A 24,987-nucleotide genomic window follows, 5' to 3' on the forward strand; every position below is an offset into this window, starting at 1 on the left:
GCGGAGAAAAGGTGCAAAATGACACTGATATGCGCCATACGTGTACTGAGGACCTCATTGATACTGGCGCAACAGATTCTAGTCAACCCGGGTCGGTGCCATTCTGCCTCCGAGTGTGATTACTACTGTGTTCTGCTGCTGCTGTTCTTATCCATGTGTTTGCCCTTGTTATTAGGGAGTTGCCAGGTACGGCAGCGCTGACACCCGGAGAAGTCCTGGCATCGGTGAAAAGTCCTCTCTCGCCTGCTGCCGTCAGTGCTGGCATGCTGCATGGAGTTGCTGCTGGCTCAGGCAGAAAGGCAGGTACACTTGTAGTCCCTCCGCCTATCAACACCGTTCCCGGCAGCTCTGCCGCACCCGGTACGGCTACTCCTGGTGCAATGGCTGCGGCGGCTGCCGCTGCTGCTGCCGGATTTCTCCTGTCGCCTTCAACAGTTACATACACACCTATGTGTACTAGCGGATCACAGGGCTCTGCGTCTGTTGAGTCTTCGTTGCAATCCGCCGTACAATCACCAGCTCCTGCCGCCAACCTCGGGGGCAGTGCTGCTGCCGCATCTGCGGTGGTGGACAGTGTGGACTTCTTCTTGATCTTTGAGGATGTGTGCACGGCAGAACATGCTAGTTGTGCGTCGTTGTCGTCGCCACTACCCTGGTCAATGCCATGGCGTGCGCCCACTGCAACACAAGCATTACACGCTGCTACCGCTACCACTGTGTCTAGTGATGACGGTAGAGGCAAGGCGTCTGGCCAGGATAGGAGCTTTGCTACTAGGACTACTGCCAGTGCATCACACCAGATCAGGACAGGGCTAAAGAGCGGCTCTGCAACTGCCGCAGGCATCGGCAGCTCTGCTCTGATGAGGAGCGTGTTGAAAAGTCGACACCACCTCCAGTCACTGCTGACTATCACTGATGAAGCATTGCGTCTAAAGCAGCTCCAACCACACACGCTAGCGTTGAGCAATGTGCAGCAGTCGTTGATAGCGAATGTCTTGCAAACGTGCTGTCAGCGCTCAACATTCTGCAGTCAGTTGGATGAGGATAGCATCAGCGGTATGGTCAGCAAGTATGAATGTAAGTACTCATCTCTCTCTCTCTCTCTGCCTGTCTGTCTCACTGTCTGTCTCACTGTCTTTCTCTCTTGTCTTTTTTTCTCTCCTGTCGTTGTTGGTGATAGTGCTGGGAATGTTATGTTTTACTGGATGTTCATTGCAGTGTGTTTGTGTGGTACATGGTGTGTGTGTGTGTGTGTGTGTGTGTGTGTGTGTGTGTGTGTATGTGTATGTGTGTGTGAGCGTGCGCGTGAGCTTAATAGAGCAGCCAGGAACTCACTGGCGATGTTCAGCTTGATGAAGCTGGAGAAAAGCACTGATGGGCAAAACTGGTATAAGAGCATGTGTTACAAAACACACCCAATTGAGCTTGTACCCATCTACAGGATTTCTGCATCTGTACTTTGTGTATAAGGCGTACATGTTTTGTCGATGCTCTGTGTCTGGGAAAGCGTTTTGCCCCCGACGGGTTTCCACCCGCCATAGCTTCTCATCATGACAGCTTCACTAACTACATTGTAGCTGCATCTACCTCGCTGCAACTGGTGTGTCTGACAGTCGTCTCTTGCTTCTTCTGTGTGTTCTTTCGTCTTCTGCTGCTGCTGCTGTCCAGTGCATGGCATTGAAGTATTATCGGCGTCTCATTGTCAGCTACACGACGCTGTGGAGCATGTGCACCACTCACTCTCAGTGGTTGTCAATGTCTTACAAGCGGCGGCAGCATCGACTGCAGTACTCCCAGTCATGGCAAGCGGTAGAACAAGCTCAGCAGCGACAGCCAGCAATGTTACCACCAGTATCAGCGTAACAACAAGACAACCGCAGCAGCAGCATCACCAGCAACAACAACTACCGACACATCAGCAAGCTGGTGGCCAAGCCATGGCTTGGAATGATCTGAAGTCATGTTTACCAGGCACGAGTAAGTTGGTTACGTGTTGTGCTTTCTCTCCCTCTGCCTATCTCCCCCTACCTTTGTGTGGGGGTGGGGTGGGGGGGGGGGGGGGCTCTCTCTCTCTCTCTCTCTCTCTCTCTCTCTCTCTCTCTCTCTCTCTCTCTCTCTCTCTCCCTCTCTCTCTCTCTCTCTCTTCTCTCTCTCTCTCTCTCAGGTACAAATGTTTTCCATCTGCTCACATACTTGTGGTGCAAAGATGCGATTCCAATGCAGTTTCTGTCTAGGATTGATTATTCGGATGAAAGGCAACATGGTTGCTGTTATCGATGGCGGATGGTGTGTATGTACGTTTTTAATTTGTGTCTCACTGTTGGCGCTGATTCACTGGTGATGCTAAATTGTTGCTTCTGCTGCTGCTGTCGTTGCTGTTCTTGTAACATGCAGATCTTGCGTGTTATCAGCTTGGAATTCCCGCTTTTCTGGTGGGATATGAGAATGATCTGGTCTCTGCATCACCATTCGTACTACCTTACTGGGTAAGGGACAGTTGTCATCTTGCCATAGCCAACTTTCTTTTTTTGTCATCTTGCCATAGTCAACTAACGTGTTACTTTCTCTCTTTACACATCGTACTGGCTGGGCTGCTTCATGCCGTACTTCATCAGCAAGTTGACCTTTTATGATCTAAACGAACTAAAAAAAGTGTTGCAACATGGAAAAACGTGGGCACAAGTTATGCGTTCGAGTCCACCAACAAAACCAGATTTTGAACAGTCAGACGTGCACAATCTAGCACAAAACTGACAAGGAGTACTGAGACATTCCGCGGCATGAAAGTCAGCTTGAGCACTGCTCCATAGCGCTACGCAACAACCTTCCAAAAAGGGTTCATTAGCTAAGGGAATGGAAAAGTATAGACTCCTGACAAAACCCAAGAAAAACATCGTGCTTTTAACGCATTGCTTGTCAGTGTTGCATGTCACTGGCTTGTCATTGCCTTGTGCATGTGAAACTTGTGTTGCCTTAAGTGCTGAGTGTTCTTATGATCCGTATGTGCATGTGCATGCACGCGTGTGTGCGTGTGTGTGGTTCTGTGTGTTCCCACACACGTGCTGTCCTGCTGTTTTCCCGTGTATTTCTTTGATTTGCAGGAGAAGCTTGTTCTGCAGTCGGTGACGCCGCAGTGTCGGCTACATTATGTTGCACTGGTCACAGAGGATAGTAGCGTGGATTATGACCTGTGTAGGACATTCTTCAGAGATGTGTCTTATGTCTTCAAGGTTAGTTAGTATGCTGCAAACGTGTCTCTTTGTATTGCTGACTTACAAGGTAGTTATTGCGTAGCCCTACAGCAGTTTTGAGTATCAACGTGTTGTCACAGGTCAATGAGCCAGAAAGGTGCATGTTGATCTTGTTAAAAAGAATTCTTCGAGAGGTTCCTTGATCTGGGAAACAAGTTCATCACCGGGTACTGGCTTGTTGCCGTATCCTGACTCCTACCAGAGTGGCTGGAGAGCTGGTGTGTTTGAAGACTTTATCCACACTCTAGCTAGTGAGCTTGTTTTCTTCAGCTACTGTGATCTACATGTACATGTGTACAGCAGGTAACTACTGTGATCTGCATATGCGCAGCAGCAGGTAGCCTTAGAAGATCACATCAATTCTGATGGTGCTTGTCAAGTTAAGATTTCCAATGTTTGCAATTACTTTGGATGGTATTCTTTTCAAATCCAGTCAGCGTATGTTTAGTTAGGGGTCGTCCGCAATTATCGAAAGTTTTTTCCAATCCGTAGTAGCTTCAAATTTTTCCTCACCCACCCACCCCCTCAGTCCGTAATAAAATATTATTGATGGACAAACAAACCCAACACATATGGAACAAACTCAATCAGTGCTGGCCCATGAGTCATAGTGACATCATGTATTGTATTACAACTACCATATTGATGTTTAATTGGTGATCACCGAAATGTTCTTGTTCTGCTTCTTCACCGCCGTTCCAAACAACGTCGCCTGTCTGGAAATAGTCAATAACAGTCGTCAGCGCCAGCGCTAGACGGAAGGACTTCAAAGGAGTGCATGGAAGACGGTACTCTGGACGAAGGAGACAGTGAAACTCAAAAAATAGAAAGTGTCGACTCGCCGTCGAATGCGCCGAACTTTATGATCCCCGGCCCAGGATCTAGGAGCAGCCAAGGAAGCGCGCGCGGGGGCGCAGAAACTGCCAGAAATACAAAAATATTATGTAGTACAGGTAGACTCCCTCTAATTCGAATACGGTATAATTCGAAGATTCCGTGTAATTCGAACTTTTTCGTCGTACCGATCTTCTGCAAGTCACTTCAAGTCAAAATCGAATGCATAATTCGAAGTACGAAAAGTGCGCCGGTTGGATAATTCGAACCCAATCTTCGTACAGAAGAGCTGTTTACAGTACATTGGCTATGTCCTTTGAACGCTTATTTCGAAGTGAGATTGAGTTGCTATCCTTGTAATTCGAAGTTCATTCTTTTCTCCTTCTCTAGCCAAGAGTAGCTCAAAAATCGATCGATGATCCACTGCAGGATCGACTAATAGCGTTCAAGAAACCCACCTTCTCTCGAAATTTGATTCAAGCCCGTGCGAGGCAAATTGCAAAGGTTTGATTGAAGACGACTTCTTCCAGGTGGCCGACTCTCTTCGCGGATCTCGATGGCCTTTCTTGCCGCGCCAGCTGGTGCGCGGAGATGTTGGCGCACGACAACACTATTGTTGTAAATATTGTCTATGCTTATGCTCCACTTCCGTTTTTCAGAACGACGTGCTGCTGTCCGACGGCCTTTCATGACGCGGATTAGGCAGCGCAGTTCTTTTCCGTTGAAATTGTTTCAGGAAAGCTGCAGTGACTGACAACTTCCGAACTAGAAGATGAAGACAATTAATGTCAAATGATTTTGTGTCGATCCAGTGTTTTGATGATCCGTTGTACATGACCGGTACGCGTACACAACCACCTATGTTTCGTTGATGCAAATAAGAAGGTGCAAAAAATATTCAGCATGCGATTTCAAGCATTTTGACATACATTACACTGCATGGGGCTGCATTTGGATAAATAGAAGTTCCGGATAAATCGAAGTTAGGGCCTGGCAATTTGAGGTTCGAATTAAAGGGAGTCTACCTGTAGACACTTCGCGCGCAGCCGCGCGTGGAAAACAGGGGCTACACGTAGACGTACACGTGGCACGCGCACGTGTCATTTCGGAAGTTTTTCAATCCGTAACTGGCCTTGACCCACCCACCCACTTTCGAAGCTACTACGGATTGGAAAAAACTTTCGATAATTGCGGACGACCCCTTAGTATGTTATGTATGAGTAGGTAGACTCACTGTATTTCATCATGCCTGTACCTGTTGACTTCTGAAATGCTGTGAGGGTGCACATACTTCCCATGCATGTTCCTACACTGGCCAATCTAAAAGCCAGGATCGGTGCCAGGACCGATTCAGAGTGGACAAACACTATGTAGAAGATTAGAATGGTCATCGCCCAGGTGTTGGGCTGAGGTGGAGAATGTGAATACCAGCATTTCATGCTGCTGATGCTTGTAACGTTGTTTCAGGATTGCCACTTTGGCGGCCACAGCCCTTTGCGGTACAACTCTCATTCTGAAGCTGTTGTCATTGTCGACTCCAAGTCCATCAGGAAAAGATGTGAGTAGTATGTTGTGTTTGGTAGCAGTCCACAACTGGGTTGTGGCTGGGGGGGGGGGGGGGGGGGGGTGCAGGGAGTGGAGACCTGATTTCAGCACCTAACCGTATGACCAGCCTATATTGATATCTGGTTTGATCGCCTGGCCATATGACCATCCTATGTTGATCTTTGAACACAGGTGGTGTAAGCACGTTGAGCACATTCAGTGCTGGAGAATAGTGATCTTAGAAACCAGCCGGTCACATGATCAGGTTTCGCCAGCATATGTTGTTCCTGCACACCTTGCATGTATATCTGCTATGCTGACAGGTCCTGTGTTGTTGATACATTCTCCAGTAGACACCTGCATCTATCTATCTTAAACTTCAATTTGTGCTTTTCTCTTTTCACCCACTATGTGTGTGTGGGTGTGTTGGTGTGGGTGTGTGGGTGTCGTTTGTGTTTCGCACAGTGTCGGAAATGATGGAGTGCATGGAAAGAGTGCTGGCTCGTTGTCGGCCCGAGGCTGTGGATAATATGGATTATCAATCGATGCAGTCGGATGATCTATCAGATCAATTAGTGCTCTACTTGGTTATGCCCAGTAGAAGAGTGCATTCTTCATCACAGCAACACTCTGCTCCTGCTGCTACTGCCACAGGTAGCACTGCCAGTAGCGCTAGTGCGGCTAAGGAAGGAGAGCGGTGCATGGAAATCGTCTTGGACTGGATCAACCAACTTGAACCAGCGTTCCGACGGCATTCTATACAGATACAGGTGGGAGGATAGGCGTGCTGTATGTGTGTGCGCGTGTGTGTGCACGTGTGTGTGTGCGCGTGTGTGTGCGCGTGTGTGTGTGTGTGTGCGTACGCGTGTGTGCGTACGCGTGTGTGCGTGCATGTACATGTACTATTGTGGACATTGAAATTCGATGGGACGACCGGGGCCGGCGCCCCTACTGCTTTTAGCACGTACACGCACTGTAGTTCATGTATACACTGTAAAAATGGACCAGCAGTGCTCACGGCTGCAAAGCCAGCACCCCGTGGCCGCTTGGCTGCTCAATGGATGTTTAATGTCCGCTACAGTACATTGTCTATTGGAAGTGTATGTTGTGCATGCATTATCAATGTGCTTGTGCATGTGTCTCCTCACTTCAGGGTCTAACTGTTAAGTAAGTTACTTGAGCGGAAGGGCACAGTCTATATGTATATTGTATCCATTTAATCTCTGGGCAGCTAGCTGTATTCTCTATATGTGTGAGTTACTTAGCCTTCTACAAATGGAATGTTTAGCTATAATTGAGTGTCTTGCTTTTGCTGCACGAAGCCTGAGACAGTAAGACTTGATGTGAGTGTGGCACAACGAAGCATGGCGTAAACGTTGCTGCAGCTCTTGTTGCTGTTGCTCATCAGCCTACTGTCATGGCTGCTGTTGCTGTTCCAGCCTTACAGGTACATGTATTGACTAGTCTGTTCTGTTCTGTATCCGTGTTGCTAATAGATTGTACTGGACTCTGGTCTGTGTTCGTGTTGCTAATAGATTGTACTGGACTCGCAAGTACTAGATGGTGTGGACATGTATTCGCGACCATGTCAGCCCTCATCCTGCTTCTCATCCTTATCTCAATCTTGCACTAAGGTAGACACCGGTAATACCGTGGTCTGGTCGGATGGCTCCAGGCAACTGGCAGCCAATGTGTTTCGCCAAGCTATGGACCATCTCACTGATGCAACCCGATTTGAAGCGCTGACTGACTTTGCGACTAGCACGGAGCGCCATAAACTCCTTTGCGCTGCACATAAAGCCAAGGTATGTTGGTGTACGTGCATTATGCTCGCAAGTGCGCGGGTGTGTGTGTGTGTGGAGGGGGGGTGCATCTGTATAGGCATTTGAAACTGTACTGTTTTTCATTTCTTACCAATGTTACAGATGCCGGAAAGTGTTCATAAAGTGAGCTTTGGACCATGACATATTTTCCTGCTTCCCGATGTGCCGCCGCTGCTGGTTCTGCTGCTACTGCTGCTGCTATTGTTGTTGCTGCTGTTGCTGATGTAGTGATAACAAATATTCCAGTTCTTTTGTTTTTGTTTTGTTAGATTCTCATTATTTCTCACCATTTCATTTTGTGTGCACGCTGCTGTTTACGTGTGTCCGTATGTGAATGTGCATGTGCGTGCTGTGTCATAGGTGTCACCACGGCTGCTCCAGTGCTCTCCGTTTGTCCTGGCTCCGAGTAGCATAGCATGGCTGAGATCATCAGCGGCGGCTGCTGCGTCATCTCGCCACCCGACTCTACAGCAGCCATCTCCCAGTTCCCATAGTGATGTGTTAGCGCAGCGAGAGAGAAAGACTGGACGCTCAGCCACTAGCACTCCCATCAAGGAGTTGCTACTCTCTACGTCCTCACCCGCAGCCGCCTCACCAGCCTCTATCTCATCTACAACTAGTAAAGGCCACCACCATGCCTCCTCTGCTGCTAGTGAGTCTAGTCATGCTGGTAGGGCTCTGGGTGGTCCTGCTCAGCATAGTAGTAGCAGCAGTAGCAGGCAAGACTGCACACAAGAGAAGCAGGCATCGGTGTTGTACTGTAGTTACGGCTGGGTGGAGGGTAACACCGTGTGTGCTAGCCTCATGGACAGTACTGGTCAACAGCAGCGTACCCTCACGCTCAAGCTAGCAACACCTGCTGCTGATGCTGCTGCTGCTACTGGCGCAACTGGTGCAACAAGAAGGTAAGCAACGTTGTCGTGACTGCACAGCTATTGGAAATAGGATACTAGTTTCTACTTTATTGACTTTGTGTACATGTGCATGTGCCAGAACATGTACATGTACAGCACGTGGGCTCATTCGTGGTTTGCTTGTGCTAGCTCCTTGCTGCTCTGGACACAGGTCATGATGGTCGCACTGGCTTCTGTTTTTCCAGTCATACATGTACCAGTATGCGTTGCCGTGGTGTGAAGAATGTTGACAGCTTTTCAGCCGGTATACAAGAGAGATTGGAAGCTTTGTCACAACTCTGAGTTTCACGTATTACCAGCCGGTATATATATGCTGCTGGCGTTGCTTGCTGAAGAACTGGTCGATGTCCACTGTATCGCAGTGTATCGCAGTGTATTGCAGTGTATTGCAGTGTATTGCAGTGTATAGCAGTGTATAGTAGTGTACGTGCTACCCATGAACACTACTAAAAATACTGAATGGCAATGTACTGTCGTGGGCGTGGAAATCCGGTCGAATGACGCGGGGCCGGCGCCCTCAGTCCGTACAGAACGTTGCATGCGCAATGCGCGTGTTGATCGCATGCGTACTCACGGCTGCATGGCCAGCGCCCTGGGGCCGCTTGATCTCCGGCCGGATTTCCATGTCCACGGCAGGACATGCTTCCCATAAGCACGGTATGACAATGTACATGCTACCCATAAGCACTGTAGGACTATATATGTGTCATGCTACCCATAAGCACTTTATGGGAATGTACATGATTGTATATGCTGCCTATAAGCACTGTATGGCAATATACATGCTACCCATAAGCGCTGTATGGCAATGTACATGCTACCCATACGCACTGTATGGCAATGTACATGCTACCCATAAGCGCTGTATGACAATGTACATGCTACCCATAAGCGCTGTATGGCAATGTACATGCTACCCATAAGCGCTGTATGGCAATGTACATGCTACCCATAAGCGCTGTATGGCAATGTACATGCTACCCATAAGCACTGTATGACTATGTACATGCTACCCATAAGCACTGTATGACACTGTACATGCTACCCATAAGGCAGATTTGAACATCTGTGTTGCTGTTGATGTTGTTCCACCGTTGACGGCTTTGTTGTCCTTGTTAGGTCCACCATGAGTGCTGCTGGTAGTATGGACTCTGCTGCTACTAGCAGTGACAATGGCAGTAGCAGTGACGGCACTCAACTCACGGTTGCATACCAGGAGCTGTTCAATTCTGCCACCAAGTTCATTTCCCATACTCTGCTCTCATGGAAGTTTGTGTTTTGCCATGTTGGGCCTCTCTCTGCCGAGCACATCTCTGGTAAGCATGGCCTGGTCTGCGTATAGTCTCTGTGTACTCTTTGTGTGCTCTCTGTGTACTCTGTGTGTGCTCTGTTTGCTCGGTGTGTAGTCTATGTGAATGTTGCTTTGTGTCTGCGTGGCTGTTCCATTCTCACCTGGTCTGGTATTGTTCCTTGAGGAGAAAAGCTATGGATGTAAAGCCAAGTGTCTTTTCAGATTTGTGACACTGACCGACGGTGCTGACGTTCTACAACTAACTGGTTAACAGCTCTAGCACATCTTGAGCTGATTGTTTAGTAACTGGTGATGTTAGTGGACATAATAGCGTAACTTGTAGTTTCTTGATCCTTTTTTCTTTACTATAAATGTATCCTTGGCTCTCCGTCTGAAACCATTCTTGCACACTGGAAGAGGATTCCATAGGGGTTTGTAGAAAATTCAGAGGATTCCATAGGGGTTTGTAGAAAAATCAGAGGATTCCATAGGGGTTTGTAGAAAAATCAGAGGATTCCATAGGGGTTTGTAGAAAATCAAAGGATTCCATAGGGACCATCATCAGTGGAACATCGTCACATAGTAAGAATCACTAAAACAACCAGTTATATAGCTAGAGTAATATGAAAAGAAGCGTGAGAATGCAGCACAGCTAGCGGTTATGCATAACGCGTGTAGTGTGAACCTTTGCAGTGTATCTGAGAATGGTAGCAGTAGATGAATGTGGCAGCTGTGAGTGCGTGTGAACAAAAACTGGTGAGTGCGTATTATTTAAAAAGTGTGAGTGCTACAACATTTTCTTTTTGCTTGCATAGAACAGGGTCACGTGTGCGAATATATACAGCTTCCAACACCTGCAACTGCTTAAAGAAACGCGCGCGACAAATAACACTAAACCAGGAATCGTCAAACAACTTACGACAATCCGGACTGGACACCAAATGCTTGTAGATGGCAGACTTGCTCTTGTTTTGTTCACACGCACTCACAGCTGCCACATTCATCTACTGCTACCATTCTCAGATACACTGCAAAGGTTCACACTACACGCGTTATGCATAACCGCTAGCTGTGCTGCATTCTCACGCTTCTTTTCATATTACTCTAGCTATATAACTGGTTGTATTAGTGATTCTTACTATGTGACGATGTTCCACTGATGATGGTCACACGAAAACGTTCTGGAATTGTTTCATTTTAATTGTTTATACATGGTTATGAGTGCACAATTGATATTTTTCATTGCTATTTTACGACTATTGTCTCCTCGTCGGTTATTTAGATTCCATAGGGGTTTGTAGAAAAATCAGAGGATTCCATAGGGGTTTGTAGAAAAATCAGAGGATTCCATAGGGGTTTGTAGAAAAATCTGAAAAAACTCGAATGCACTGTAGTTCGTCTGCCTTGATGGCGTTATTCGTCGGTGAAATAAGTCCGCTGTTATAACATACGTGTACCTGCTCCACCGTCTGTTTTCTTCTGTGATCGTGTGTGTGCATGTGCGTGTGTGCGTGTGCCTGCAGCCTGGCAAGAAGTCCTGAGTAGCAAATCCATATCGGCTGTGTTTGACGGACAGGTCTGGGCGAAGTGCGGCGCGTGTCAAAAGCTCCCCTCAAGTCTTCAGCCTGACTTACTGTCAGTCAGTGTCGTCAGTGTACATGTGCCTGCCTCTCTGCAGCTGACAATAGACAAAGGTAAGAGAGACAACGTGTACCATTATCCTAACCAGCCACGCTCAAACACAACAAGCCTAGTGTTGAAGATTTGGTTTGGGGTTATGTTTTGAAGTACATAGGATAGCTGGATTGAATGCAAGCCTATCCCTCGCATAGGCTTGTACAGGAACAAACCCTGCTTAGCTTGTTCCTCAAAATACAGTAAAACCTGTAAAGGCGACCACTCGGGTAAGGCGACCACCTGTCCTAGAAGACCACTGAAACCAGGACCAAGGGATGCTATTTCCAGTCAAATGAGCCTGTATAAGGAGACCACGTTTTGAAGGTCCCATGAGCGGTCGTCTTAGAAAGGTTCCTCTGTACACGTGTATCTTGCTTACTTTATGGCATCAAGTTGGTCTCTCTGATAACCAAAGTGTTGTGATTGTTGTAGACTGGAAGGTTGGACAACTGTGTGCTTGCTGTCACCGCTGCTGCCACTGCTGCTGCCACCGCCACTGCTGCTGCTGTGGGTGTGGGTGTTTGTGTTGTTTGCGTGCAGATCTTACTTCCAGTGACAAGCTACATCAGCATCAAGAGCAAGATGTATCCCCGTCCGTTTTGTCTGGAAGTAGTGCTGCTACCAGCAACAGTGCTTGTCACGACAGTGGTTCATCATTACCATGGGCTGAGCTGTGTGTCTTGGATACACACAGTGTTGCAGACAAACAGTCTATGACCGCAGCGGCGGCGGCGTCGGCAACAGCTGCAGCTAGCTCTCTGTTTCACTCTCTACCCGTACAGCTAGGCATGCTGTCACCGTCAACACTACCAGGAGCGGCAGCACCAGTAGCAGCAGCATCGTCCACATTACTCCACACTGGCAGTGTGCCATGTAATACTGCTCATATTCCAGCAGCAGCAGCAGCCCTAGGAACACTAGGGGCAGGGGCAACGTTATCAGTGCATCAGCAGCAGACAGTCGGACTGGAGGCGGGTAGTTTACACAACCCTTTCGCTGCTATGATGCCGTCTCCGAATTCTCCCGGTTTGGCGGAGGGTATGCTGGCAGCGTTTGGTATGACAAGTCCCACAACGGCCAGTACTAGTGGTAGTCGAGCAGCAACTACTGCCGGAGGAGCAACAGGTACATAGCATACATACTCATCTTCAGTACTGCATCTGCCATCACACACACACGCACACATGTGTGTTCTCATCATTTTGAGGAAATGTGTGTGGCGAGGGTGGTGGTGGTAATAGTGGCGATGGTGCTGCCAATGCTGATGCTGATGCTGGTCATGATAGTGATGATGGTGCACAAGTGGTAGTGTTGCTGGTACTGGACCACGCACTGCTGCGTAAGTGCTGTACACTTGTAGTTACTGTGGTTGTTGCAGTTTTCATCACTCACCTGCTCTCATTATCCGTGCGTGTATGTGTGTGTGTACATCTGTGTGTGTCTGTCTGTCTGTCTGTGTGCGTAGGTGGTGAGGCAGGGTATCACCCTATCTCTACTCTACACATGGACATGCTGGGTTCTGCAGGCACAGCAGCAGCAGCAGCAGGTACCATCTCATCAGCATCTCTAGGTGGTGGTGGCGGTACTCCTAGTAGTATGAGTGCAGCAGCTGCATCCACGTATGGCCTTTCTGGCCTGATGCACGGTACTGCTGGTATTGCTGGTGTTGCTGCGACCGCCGGTCCACCTGTCAAAATTGGCAAAACCAGTAGCGGCATTGCTGCTGGTGCTCATAAGAACTCTCCAGCCCAAGCCGCAGCAGTCTGTCCTCCACCATTAGCCATGTCCTGGCTAGCAACAAACCTTGAACTGGACTTAGCGTCAGCTTTCTATCTGAACTATTCGCGCTTGACCGGTGCTGGAAATGCAACTCTATTGCAGGTAGGGATTTTTTGCCAGGCATGTGTGTGGCGGTATGTGTGTGTGTGTGTGGGGGGGGGGATTATGATCACACACGTCTTTCTTCTCTTTCTCATTCTCCTAGCTCTTCTTTCATTCTCCTGGGTGGTTACCAACAGCCAGTGCATGCCGGAGTATGTGGTGTGATGTGTGTGCGGAAACAATATTATAAAAAAGACCGAAAAATAGGGATTCACTGGCCAGAAGAAGCCACTTCATAGCTGTGTGGTGTAGACTAGGCTGAATAGTGGTGGTCAATTCTTCAGCCTTGCAAGCTGTCGAATGATGCTATCCCAGCACAAGCTGCTATGGCTTCTGCTGTAGCATCGCTATCATCGCCAGAGGCGATGGATGTCAAGTGTGTGTGTGTGTGTGCGTGTGTGTGTGTGTGTGTGTGTGTGTGTGTGTGTGTGTGTAGAAAAAATATGGAAAAATGAAAAATAGGGATTCACTGGCCAGAAAAAGTCACTTCAAACAGCTGCTACCGGGCTAAAAATAGTGGCGGTCAATTCATCAGCCTTGCAAGTTGTTGAATGGTGTAATCCCAGCACAAGTTGCAATGTCTAACATAGCTGTTCGCTACCATCGCTTCCGCGATGGGCATGTCTGAGGTCTGAGGGGTGTGTGTGTGTGTGTGTGTGTGTGTGTGTGTGTGTGTGTGTGTGTGTGTGTGTGTGAGAGAGAGAGAGAGAGAGAGAGAGAGAGAGAGAGAGAGAGAGAGAGAGAGAGAGAGAGAGAGAGGGAGGGAGGGAGGGAGGGAGGTGGTGAGTGGGTGTGGGTGTAGGTGTAGGTGTGCCTAACTTTTTTTAGCATTGTGATCTTTATACTGGTACAATAAATGTATAGGATGCGTGTCGTACATCTTTCTTGAAGAAGTTTGCTGTCGTGTGTGACTAATTATGTCTTTGTGTTTGTATTGCTGGTGGGTGTTGTATTTATTTCTAGTCCTCGCTACACATCCACAAGAGCGTGCAGCTTGATCAACGCTGTAAGAAGTCACCATCGATCACCGCTGTATCTTCAGCACCGTCACAGTCATCTGCTGGACCCTTGCTCTACACAGATGTTCTCAGGTTCGTTTTGTGTGTGTGTGTGTGGGGGGGGGGGGTATAATTTGTAATAGATTAGTCACCTGATGATTGCGGAGAGCTAGTATGAAATTCTGAGTTGTGCGTAACTTACGGTGGGAAAGCCAATTATGAATAGCCACGCGCAAATAATTTCTGAATGCTCTAAACTATCACTTTGAGGTGTTCTGGTTCTCGGAACGACATAGTCACTGTTCCTTGAGATTGAGAGAGAGACCGTGACCAAAAACACAAGTTCAGCCCTCACCATCGTCTACACAGATTTCAAAAGCGTCGACCTCCATTTTGAAAACATGGTGGCTGGCCGCGCTACCCGTAGGCGCACGTGCCCACCGCGTGTCTCAGCGCGAGCTTCGAGCTCGCGAGCTAAAGATCATGTCGCCCACTCATTTTCCTGTGTTTCCCCATTTCTTCGAACTCGCTCAGCTTTTGCTTCGCTCGTGCTTCAGCTCCACGCTGTAGTCTGAGTTTAGTTCTCTTGTCTTCTTCCAGCAGAATACTGCAAACTCTACAGCACGTCGAGCTCCTCCTAGAAGAGTTTCTTTTGCGTCGAGGCAGACTGTCGATCGTTTCAGTCCTATCTTGCCGTCGTCTCATGAGCGCCCCGGAAAGCAACAGGATCTATTTTCTTGTCGTTCCATTTTCTGGCGAACTCATTCACCTACTACTTCTTCCTTTATGAAAGCTTCAGGTGGCTGAGTTCTCCCACTAGCGACAATCATGCCTTGGAAAAGAACAGGATATTCCTAAGGTATATACAGCCAGTGCAGTGATGTCAGTGTACTGCGCGTACTAGTAGTTGTTTGTTTTGTCGAGAAAGAATCCCTTTCGCACTCGCGCGGGCCGCGAGGGCGCAGCACGGAAACAGGTCTATTGAATTCATTTCTTGGTCGATTTCGACAACCAATACGTCGTTGTTTTTCTTTTTTCACTGGCTATCCTTTCTCCGCTTCCGAATTGCGATGCCGTCCACCTGGAAAGCCTTGAAGTGAAACGAGTGGAGGCCGGTTTCGGAGGTAATTTTCGGCCAAACGGCAATCAAATCGAAAAATTCGAAGCGGACGATCTGTTGGTATCTATCGAAAGAAGACGTTGGCCCATAAAAAATCTTTGGAAACTACACCGTATGAACCAAGGAATTACGGTAAGTTTGAGAATTTTGGTACATTAGCTGTACGCTGATTGGTCGATTTGCGCGACCGTTGAGAAACGGGCCAGTGACGCTTTGTACAGCGTTGGTGAGGGCTGAAGTTGCCATAAGTGAAAACAAAAATATGAAAATGATGGGGATGGCGTATGTGTATGTGCACGCTTGTGTGTATGTGTTTGTCTATGTGTGTGTGTGTGCACGCTTGTGTGTGTATGTGTTTGCCTATGCTGCAGACGTGTAATGGAGGATTTCTACAGCCAGTGCTGGCTGTCGTGTGGCTGGTCGGCAAGCCTGCCCAGCACTTGCTTGCCACCGCACATCACCAACGTTACACGCCTAGCACACGCGCTTATTGCTATCAGCAATGCCAGCGCTGCTAATGCTGCTGCTGCTGCTGCCACGACCAGCCATCTAAGCAGCAGCAGCAGCAGCTCTGCTTTTACTAGTGCCAGTAATACTGCTACAAGTACTGAAGTCAGTATGGATAGGAGTAGCTCAGCAGCTGTTGCTGCTGGTGGCGCTGGCATTGCTTCTGTTGCCGGTCTTCTTGGCAATATCTCCACGGCCGCTAGCGGCGCCAACCTCGCTGTTAGGCCCCCTGCCATGACGCCCAAGCCTGCTCCTCCGGTCATCAGTCTCCTGTCATAGTTGTGCAGGTATGATGATGAGGATGGGGATGAGGAGGATGGTGATGGCGTCCATAGTGGACTGTAAGTGATGTGTTTAGCACTACCGTCGCTCGGCTATACCCCCGCTACCTGCTTATATGTATGTCTTGTGCTCACTAGTATTTACATCATCACCGTTGCCGATTACATCATCACCGTTGCTGGTTACGTCATCACAGTTGCCGGTTACGTCATCACAGTTGCCGGTGCTGCTGCTGCTGTTATGTTCATGTCATTTCATGTGCTGTGGCTTATTACTATACTTCTTCTCCTGAGCTAACATGTGCTCGCCTCGCACACAGACACTTTGCAAGTATCATATTTTCACCTGAACACAACGGGTCTGACTTTCACAGCATCATTGTTCTGCCATATTTTGTCAAATGATTTCTTGATCTCCTCTGGGCTGGTTCCATCCTCAATATCTATTTTTACAAACCAATTTTTTAATGTGAGATCATGATGCTCTCTCTCTCTCTCTCTCTCTCTTTGCTCTCTGTGTCTCTCTAGGCAGAATCCATCTTATCGGCTGTTTATCTAGTATTCCTTTTGTTACTCAGGATCTCGGAGTCTGAATTAGAATTTTTAGCGATGCACCATCGCAGTAGTAGATAGTTTTGGTGTCTGTTTTTTATTATCTGCAACATGTGTTGTATGTTGCGTCATCAAGTGTTGCTAGCTTGCAGTGTGTGGTATAAGCGTCATCAAGTGTTGCTAGCTTGCAGTGTGTGGTATAAGCAGTGGCAAGTGTTGCTAGCTTGCAGTGTGTGGTATAAGCAGTGGCTGCTGGTCTGCAACACCTATGCATCTCTTTCTTTCTCTTTCTTTCTCTCTCTCTCGCATGTACAATAATTATGTTATGTTGAGCAAGACGGCGGCTGAGTTTCTGTCCTGTTTATGCTTCTCCATACCCAAGGTTCATATTGAGATTGCCGTGCTTTGATGCTTTGAGTTTTATTCATTCTGTCCTGTTGGTAACGTCCATTTTGAAATATTTACATCATCTCATTGTACTCAACCATCTCGTTGTGGAAGCGCTCGCTTCCCTCTCATCTGCTTGTTATTGTCAGAAAGAGCCAACGGGCACCATCTGCACAACATTCATCCACATTGATATCTAATAATCCACAACAGGCATTCGTCGTGTATTGCCGCGCATCTCCTCATTTATTGTATTTTAGCCTCCTTGGTGGTGGTTTCATGTAGCCACTGCTGTCGTTTATGTATGCTCATTGTTAGCTCTTTCTGTCCTTAGCATTGACTAAAGTCTATAAGTACTTGTTATACTTGGTGTGATTGTGCACGTGTGTGTGTGTGTGTGTGTGTGTGTGTGTGTGTGTGTGTGTGTGTGTAGGGGGGGGGGGGGGGTGGATGGCAGAATTTGGCTATTTATTGTTAGTGGCATTCTCGTATTACGCCATTTTAACATTTGATGAGTAAAAATTTACTACTAAAAATGGAAATACCGGCATGTGATGTTGATAAGAGAGCAGCAGCATGCAATCTAGCAGCTCTAACAGTTATTATAGCTTATAGTGCTGCTATAGAGCCGTATAGTGCTTGCCTATACAGCAAGGGAGCAAATTGCAAATTGAGAAAGTAATCACACCGCGTGCACATATTGCTCCCATTGAATTTACAATGAAGAAGTTTGTAAAAACGCACCGTAAAAATCATTTTAGATTTCTGTACGCACCGAAGCAGCAGCAGCACAGCACAGGAGACCGCGTGCAGCCTGATTACCACCCAGGCTGAGCTCATCCAATACTAGTTTACTACTCCCTGCTTTAGAGTAGTAGTGTGTGAGACAAGCCACACCGAAACACACCAGCAATATGCACTACATGTGATGTCGGCACAGGCAGCAGCAGTACTACTCCACTGTGTGCGGGTGTGTCCGGCCGGCTCCTAGATAATGAAATTACGTAAGTCTCTAGCTGATAACCACACGTATGATAACACAAACACACACACACGCACACACACACACACGCACACACGCACACACACGTACACAATGTAAATTGGAAACCAATGTCCAAAACAAAGTAATGGAACCAAACACACTGGTGCTATACACAGGACCACCATCACCCATGTCATGAGTCAGCTGGTCCCTAACCATGCCAGACTTTCTCCACTTCACAAGTGCCACTATACAGCACAATATTGCTTTACACGATCTTTTCGTGTAAAGCTCACACACAGTTGACTGTGTTTGGAGGTGGATGGTAGCCAGCACAGACCTGCGTTCTTCATCATGATAGATACTTGGCTTGACTGGGCGTGAGAAGATTATGTAGCGCTCTCATCCATCTGTGTGCCATCAGCAGAGCTGACCGTCTCTGACATTGGTATGTACTGCGGTGCAGTGTACACAGAAGCTGCTGTTGGAGATGATGCTACTGCTGCTGGAGCTGGAGCTGGATCATCCGCACTGATACTCGTGCTCATGTGAGCTCCGGATAACGCCTTGGCACGGGCAGTGTCGTGAGGATACGAGTCAACGAATGTCGTCAGACGTTCCTGTTTGTATACGCGCGCACACACACACACACATGCACACATGCACGCACGTGCACGTACACACGCACACACATGCACACACATACACACACGTATTGCACAGGAAGAACTACAACTAGCGCTCAAACCGCAGGTAAAGGAAAAGATTTCAAACGCGTGAGCGCTGTTTACGAGTCACACTCACGTATACGTACTAAATTCGTGCACACCCCCCCCCCCCCCCCCCCCCCTAACAATTTCGACCTCGCGTCAGCATGCACATAGAGACCATGAAGGACATGCACCAAGCCATCCTACCCATATGCGGCCGTGCACCCCCCCCCCCCCCCCCCCCTAAAGGTGGACCAGCTATGCCCATAGATAGTCTTACCCGAGGTTGGGAGGAAGCCAAGTCGCTCTCCTTGTCCTTCCACTGGTCAATATCATCACCGAAGATCAACAGGTAGATATCCAATGGCTGAATACGACGTGTGCCAACGATTCTCACCTCCGCTGAGCCAGAATCTGAGAAAGGGAGTAAAGCAGTGGCCATTAGCTTTTTTTTTGAATTCTTGTTTCTCACGATGGCACCACCGCCAATAAGAGCTTGACACTGACATTGCATGACTCTGTATGATGGTATCATGGTATGGTGAGAGCGGGTCTGAGTACGATGAGTGGTATGCATGTGAGGTGTATATGACACAAGGTCTGCAGTATTCTGGCCCGCCTCAAAACACCGCAACTAGTCAGGAAGCGCTATGTATGGTCCAGTCCAAAGAGGCTGGTAGGAAGCAGCAGTATAGTGAGTGCACAATGAGTGCATGACCGGTGTGCATGACCGGTGTGCATGACTGGTGTGCATGACTGGTGTGCATGACCGGTGTGCATGACTGGTGTGCATGACTGGTGTGCATGACTGGTGTGCATGACTGGTGTGCATGACTGGTGTGCATGACTGGTGTGCATGACCGGTGTGCATGACCGGTGTGCATGACTGGTGTGCATGACTGGTGTCCATGACTGGTGTCCATGACTGGTGTCCATGACTGGTGTGCATGACCGGTGTGCATGACTGGTGTGCATGACCGGTGTGCATGACCGGTGTGCATGACCGGTGTGCATGACTGGTGTGCATGACCGGTGTGCATGACCGGTGTGCATGACTGGTGTGCATGACTGGTGTGCATGACCGGTGTGCATGACCGGAGTGCATGACTGGTGTGCATGACTGGTGTGCATGACCGGTGTGCATGACCGGTGTGCATGACTGGTGTGCATGACCGGTGTGCATGACCGGTGTGCATGACCGGTGTGCATGACTGGTGTGCATGACTGGTGTGCATGACTGGTGTGCATGACTGGTGTGCATGACTGGTGTGCATGACTGGTGTGCATGACTGGTGTGCATGACCGGTGTGCATGACCGGTGTGCATGACCGGTGTGCATGACTGGTGTGCATGACCGGTGTGCATGACTGGTGTGCATGACTGGTGTGCATGACCGGTGTGCATGACCGGTGTGCATGACCGGTGTGCATGACTGGTGTGCATGACCGGTGTGCATGACCGGTGTGCATGACTGGTGTGCATGACCGGTGTGCATGACTGGTGTGCATGACCGGTGTGCATGACCGGTGTGCATGACCGGTGTGCATGACTGGTGTGCATGACTGGTGTGCATGACTGGTGTGCATGACCGGTGTGCATGAGTGGTGTGCATGACTGGTGTGCATGACTGGTGTGCATGACTGGTGTGCATGACTGGTGTGCATGACTGGTGTGCATGACTGGTGTGCATGACTGGTGTGCATGACCGGTGTGCATGACTGGTGTGCATGACCGGTGTGCATGACTGGTGTGCATGACTGGTGTGCATGACCGGTGTGCATGACTGGTGTGCATGACTGGTGTGCATGACTGGTGTGCATGACCGGTGTGCATGACTGGTGTGCATGACTGGTGTGCATGACCGGTGTGCATGACCGGTGTGCATGAGTGGTGTGCATGAGTGGTGTGCATGACTGGTGTGCATGACTGGTGTGCATGACTGGTGTGCATGACCGGTGTGCATGACTGGTGTGCATGACTGGTGTGCATGACCGGTGTGCATGACTGGTGTGCATGACTGGTGTGCATGACCGGTGTGCATGACTGGTGTGCATGACCGGTGTGCATGACCGGTGTGCATGACCGGTGTGCATGACTGGTGTGCATGACTGGTGTGCATGACTGGTGTGCATGACTGGTGTGCATGACTGGTGTGCATGACTGGTGTGCATGACTGGTGTGCATGACCGGTGTGCATGACCGGTGTGCATGACCGGTGTGCATGACTGGTGTGCATGACCGGTGTGCATGACTGGTGTGCATGACTGGTGTGCATGACCGGTGTGCATGACCGGTGTGCATGACCGGTGTGCATGACTGGTGTGCATGACCGGTGTGCATGACCGGTGTGCATGACTGGTGTGCATGACCGGTGTGCATGACTGGTGTGCATGACCGGTGTGCATGACCGGTGTGCATGACCGGTGTGCATGACCGGTGTGCATGACTGGTGTGCATGACTGGTGTGCATGACCGGTGTGCATGAGTGGTGTGCATGACTGGTGTGCATGACTGGTGTGCATGACTGGTGTGCATGACTGGTGTGCATGACTGGTGTGCATGACTGGTGTGCATGACTGGTGTGCATGACTGGTGTGCATGACCGGTGTGCATGACTGGTGTGCATGACCGGTGTGCATGACTGGTGTGCATGACTGGTGTGCATGACCGGTGTGCATGACTGGTGTGCATGACTGGTGTGCATGACTGGTGTGCATGACCGGTGTGCATGACTGGTGTGCATGACTGGTGTGCATGACCGGTGTGCATGACCGGTGTGCATGAGTGGTGTGCATGAGTGGTGTGCATGACTGGTGTGCATGACTGGTGTGCATGACTGGTGTGCATGACCGGTGTGCATGACTGGTGTGCATGACTGGTGTGCATGACTGGTGTGCATGACTGGTGTGCATGACCGGTGTGCATGACCGGTGTGCATGACCGGTGTGCATGACTGGTGTGCATGACCGGTGTGCATGACCGGTGTGCATGACTGGTGTGCATGACCGGTGTGCATGACCGGTGTGCATGACCGGTGTGCATGACTGGTGTGCATGACCGGTGTGCATGACCGGTGTGCATGACTGGTGTGCATGACCGGTGTGCATGACTGGTGTGCATGACCGGTGTGCATGACCGGTGTGCATGACCGGTGTGCATGACTGGTGTGCATGACTGGTGTGCATGACTGGTGTGCATGACCGGTGTGCATGAGTGGTGTGCATGACTGGTGTGCATGACTGGTGTGCATGACTGGTGTGCATGACTGGTGTGCATGACTGGTGTGCATGACTGGTGTGCATGACTGGTGTGCATGACTGGTGTGCATGACCGGTGTGCATGACTGGTGTGCATGACCGGTGTGCATGACTGGTGTGCATGACTGGTGTGCATGACCGGTGTGCATGACCGGTGTGCATGACTGGTGTGCATGACCGGTGTGCATGACCGGTGTGCATGACCGGTGTGCATGACTGGTGTGCATGACTGGTGTGCATGACTGGTGTGCATGACTGGTGTGCATGACTGGTGTGCATGACTGGTGTGCATGACTGGTGTGCATGACCGGTGTGCATGACCGGTGTGCATGACCGGTGTGCATGACTGGTGTGCATGACCGGTGTGCATGACTGGTGTGCATGACTGGTGTGCATGACCGGTGTGCATGACCGGTGTGCATGACCGGTGTGCATGACTGGTGTGCATGACCGGTGTGCATGACCGGTGTGCATGACTGGTGTGCATGACCGGTGTGCATGACTGGTGTGCATGACCGGTGTGCATGACCGGTGTGCATGACCGGTGTGCATGACTGGTGTGCATGACTGGTGTGCATGACTGGTGTGCATGACCGGTGTGCATGAGTGGTGTGCATGACTGGTGTGCATGACTGGTGTGCATGCCTGGTGTGCATGACTGGTGTGCATGACTGGTGTGCATGACTGGTGTGCATGACTGGTGTGCATGACTGGTGTGCATGACTGGTGTGCATGACCGGTGTGCATGACTGGTGTGCATGACCGGTGTGCATGACTGGTGTGCATGACTGGTGTGCATGACCGGTGTGCATGACTGGTGTGCATGACTGGTGTGCATGACTGGTGTGCATGACCGGTGTGCATGACTGGTGTGCATGACTGGTGTGCATGACCGGTGTGCATGACCGGTGTGCATGAGTGGTGTGCATGAGTGGTGTGCATGACTGGTGTGCATGACTGGTGTGCATGACTGGTGTGCATGACCGGTGTGCATGACTGGTGTGCATGACTGGTGTGCATGACCGGTGTGCATGACTGGTGTGCATGACTGGTGTGCATGACCGGTGTGCATGACTGGTGTGCATGACCGGTGTGCATGACTGGTGTGCATGACTGGTGTGCATGACTGGTGTGCATGACTGGTGTGCATGACTGGTGTGCATGACTGGTGTGCATGACTGGTGTGCATGACCGGTGTGCATGACCGGTGTGCATGACTGGTGTGCATGACTGGTGTCCATGACTGGTGTCCATGACTGGTGTCCATGACTGGTGTGCATGACCGGTGTGCATGACTGGTGTGCATGACTGGTGTGCATGACCGGTGTGCATGACCGGTGTGCATGACCGGTGTGCATGACTGGTGTGCATGACCGGTGTGCATGACCGGTGTGCATGACTGGTGTGCATGACTGGTGTGCATGACCGGTGTGCATGACCGGAGTGCATGACTGGTGTGCATGACTGGTGTGCATGACCGGTGTGCATGACCGGTGTGCATGACTGGTGTGCATGACCGGTGTGCATGACCGGTGTGCATGACCGGTGTGCATGACTGGTGTGCATGACTGGTGTGCATGACTGGTGTGCATGACTGGTGTGCATGACTGGTGTGCATGACTGGTGTGCATGACCGGTGTGCATGACCGGTGTGCATGACCGGTGTGCATGACTGGTGTGCATGACCGGTGTGCATGACTGGTGTGCATGACTGGTGTGCATGACCGGTGTGCATGACCGGTGTGCATGACCGGTGTGCATGACTGGTGTGCATGACCGGTGTGCATGACCGGTGTGCATGACTGGTGTGCATGACCGGTGTGCATGACTGGTGTGCATGACCGGTGTGCATGACCGGTGTGCATGACCGGTGTGCATGACTGGTGTGCATGACTGGTGTGCATGACTGGTGTGCATGACCGGTGTGCATGAGTGGTGTGCATGACTGGTGTGCATGACTGGTGTGCATGACTGGTGTGCATGACTGGTGTGCATGACTGGTGTGCATGACTGGTGTGCATGACTGGTGTGCATGACTGGTGTGCATGACTGGTGTGCATGACCGGTGTGCATGACTGGTGTGCATGACCGGTGTGCATGACTGGTGTGCATGACTGGTGTGCATGACCGGTGTGCATGACTGGTGTGCATGACTGGTGTGCATGACTGGTGTGCATGACCGGTGTGCATGACTGGTGTGCATGACTGGTGTGCATGACCGGTGTGCATGACCGGTGTGCATGAGTGGTGTGCATGAGTGGTGTGCATGACTGGTGTGCATGACTGGTGTGCATGACTGGTGTGCATGACCGGTGTGCATGACTGGTGTGCATGACTGGTGTGCATGACCGGTGTGCATGACTGGTGTGCATGACTGGTGTGCATGACCGGTGTGCATGACTGGTGTGCATGACTGGTGTGCATGACTGGTGTGCATGACTGGTGTGCATGACCGGTGTGCATGACCGGTGTGCATGACTGGTGTGCATGACCGGTGTGCATGACTGGTGTGCATGACTGGTGTGCATGACTGGTGTCCATGACTGGTGTGCATGACCGGTGTGCATGACCGGTGTGCATGACCGGTGTGCATGACCGGTGTGCATGACTGGTGTGCATGACCGGTGTGCATGACTGGTGTGCATGACTGGTGTCCATGACTGGTGTGCATGACTGGTGTGCATGACTGGTGTCCATGACCGGTGTGCATGACCGGTGTGCATGACCGGTGTGCATGACCGGTGTGCATGACCGGTGTGCATGACTGGTGTGCATGACTGGTGTGCATGACTGGTGTGCATGACTGGTGTCCATGACTGGTGTCCATGACCGGTGTGCATGACCGGTGTGCATGACCGGTGTGCATGACCGGTGTGCATGACCGGTGTGCATGACCGGTGTGCATGACTGGTGTGCATGACCGGTGTGCATGACCGGTGTGCATGACCGGTGTGCATGACCGGTGTGCATGACC

At 50.0% G+C, this 24,987-nt stretch overlaps 2 protein-coding genes across 3 annotated transcripts in view; one reads left to right on the plus strand and one right to left on the minus strand.

Moving 5' to 3' along the window:
* LOC135828914 (uncharacterized) overlaps nucleotides 1-17,431 on the plus strand; it is a 30,009-nt gene extending 12,578 nt beyond the window's left edge. Inside the window, exons 13-27 of one of the 2 annotated variants that reach the window (XM_065341348.1) lie at nucleotides 176-1,077; nucleotides 1,669-1,977; nucleotides 2,395-2,486; nucleotides 3,102-3,230; nucleotides 5,553-5,643; nucleotides 6,096-6,400; nucleotides 7,166-7,435; nucleotides 7,814-8,358; nucleotides 9,487-9,683; nucleotides 11,182-11,352; nucleotides 11,876-12,460; nucleotides 12,801-13,216; nucleotides 14,180-14,307; nucleotides 15,706-15,822; nucleotides 15,997-17,431. In XM_065341348.1, the coding sequence (XP_065197420.1) occupies nucleotides 176-1,077; nucleotides 1,669-1,977; nucleotides 2,395-2,486; nucleotides 3,102-3,230; nucleotides 5,553-5,643; nucleotides 6,096-6,400; nucleotides 7,166-7,435; nucleotides 7,814-8,358; nucleotides 9,487-9,683; nucleotides 11,182-11,352; nucleotides 11,876-12,460; nucleotides 12,801-13,216; nucleotides 14,180-14,307; nucleotides 15,706-15,822; nucleotides 15,997-16,120 (4,381 nt within the window). In that variant the 3' untranslated portion in view covers nucleotides 16,121-17,431. Of the gene's footprint in view, nucleotides 1-175; nucleotides 1,078-1,668; nucleotides 1,978-2,394; nucleotides 2,487-3,101; nucleotides 3,231-5,552; nucleotides 5,644-6,095; nucleotides 6,401-7,165; nucleotides 7,436-7,813; nucleotides 8,359-9,486; nucleotides 9,684-11,181; nucleotides 11,353-11,875; nucleotides 12,461-12,800; nucleotides 13,217-14,179; nucleotides 14,308-15,705 lie in introns of both variants that reach the window. The other variant, XM_065341347.1, reaches the window with a different exon arrangement.
* Nucleotides 17,432-17,512: 81 nt separating this feature from the next.
* LOC135828915 (two pore calcium channel protein 1-like) overlaps nucleotides 17,513-24,987 on the minus strand; it is a 41,042-nt gene continuing 33,567 nt past the window's right edge. The window contains exons 23-24 of the mRNA XM_065341349.1: nucleotides 19,037-19,170; nucleotides 17,513-18,666 (exon numbers count right to left, since the gene is read on the minus strand). Coding sequence (XP_065197421.1) covers nucleotides 18,436-18,666; nucleotides 19,037-19,170 — 365 coding nt within the window. The 3' untranslated portion in view covers nucleotides 17,513-18,435. The remainder of the gene's footprint in view (nucleotides 18,667-19,036; nucleotides 19,171-24,987) is intronic.

This window comes from Sycon ciliatum, chromosome 12 (assembly GCF_964019385.1).
Source record: "Sycon ciliatum chromosome 12, ocSycCili1.1, whole genome shotgun sequence".
Taxonomy (NCBI): Eukaryota; Metazoa; Porifera; class Calcarea; order Leucosolenida; family Sycettidae; genus Sycon; species Sycon ciliatum.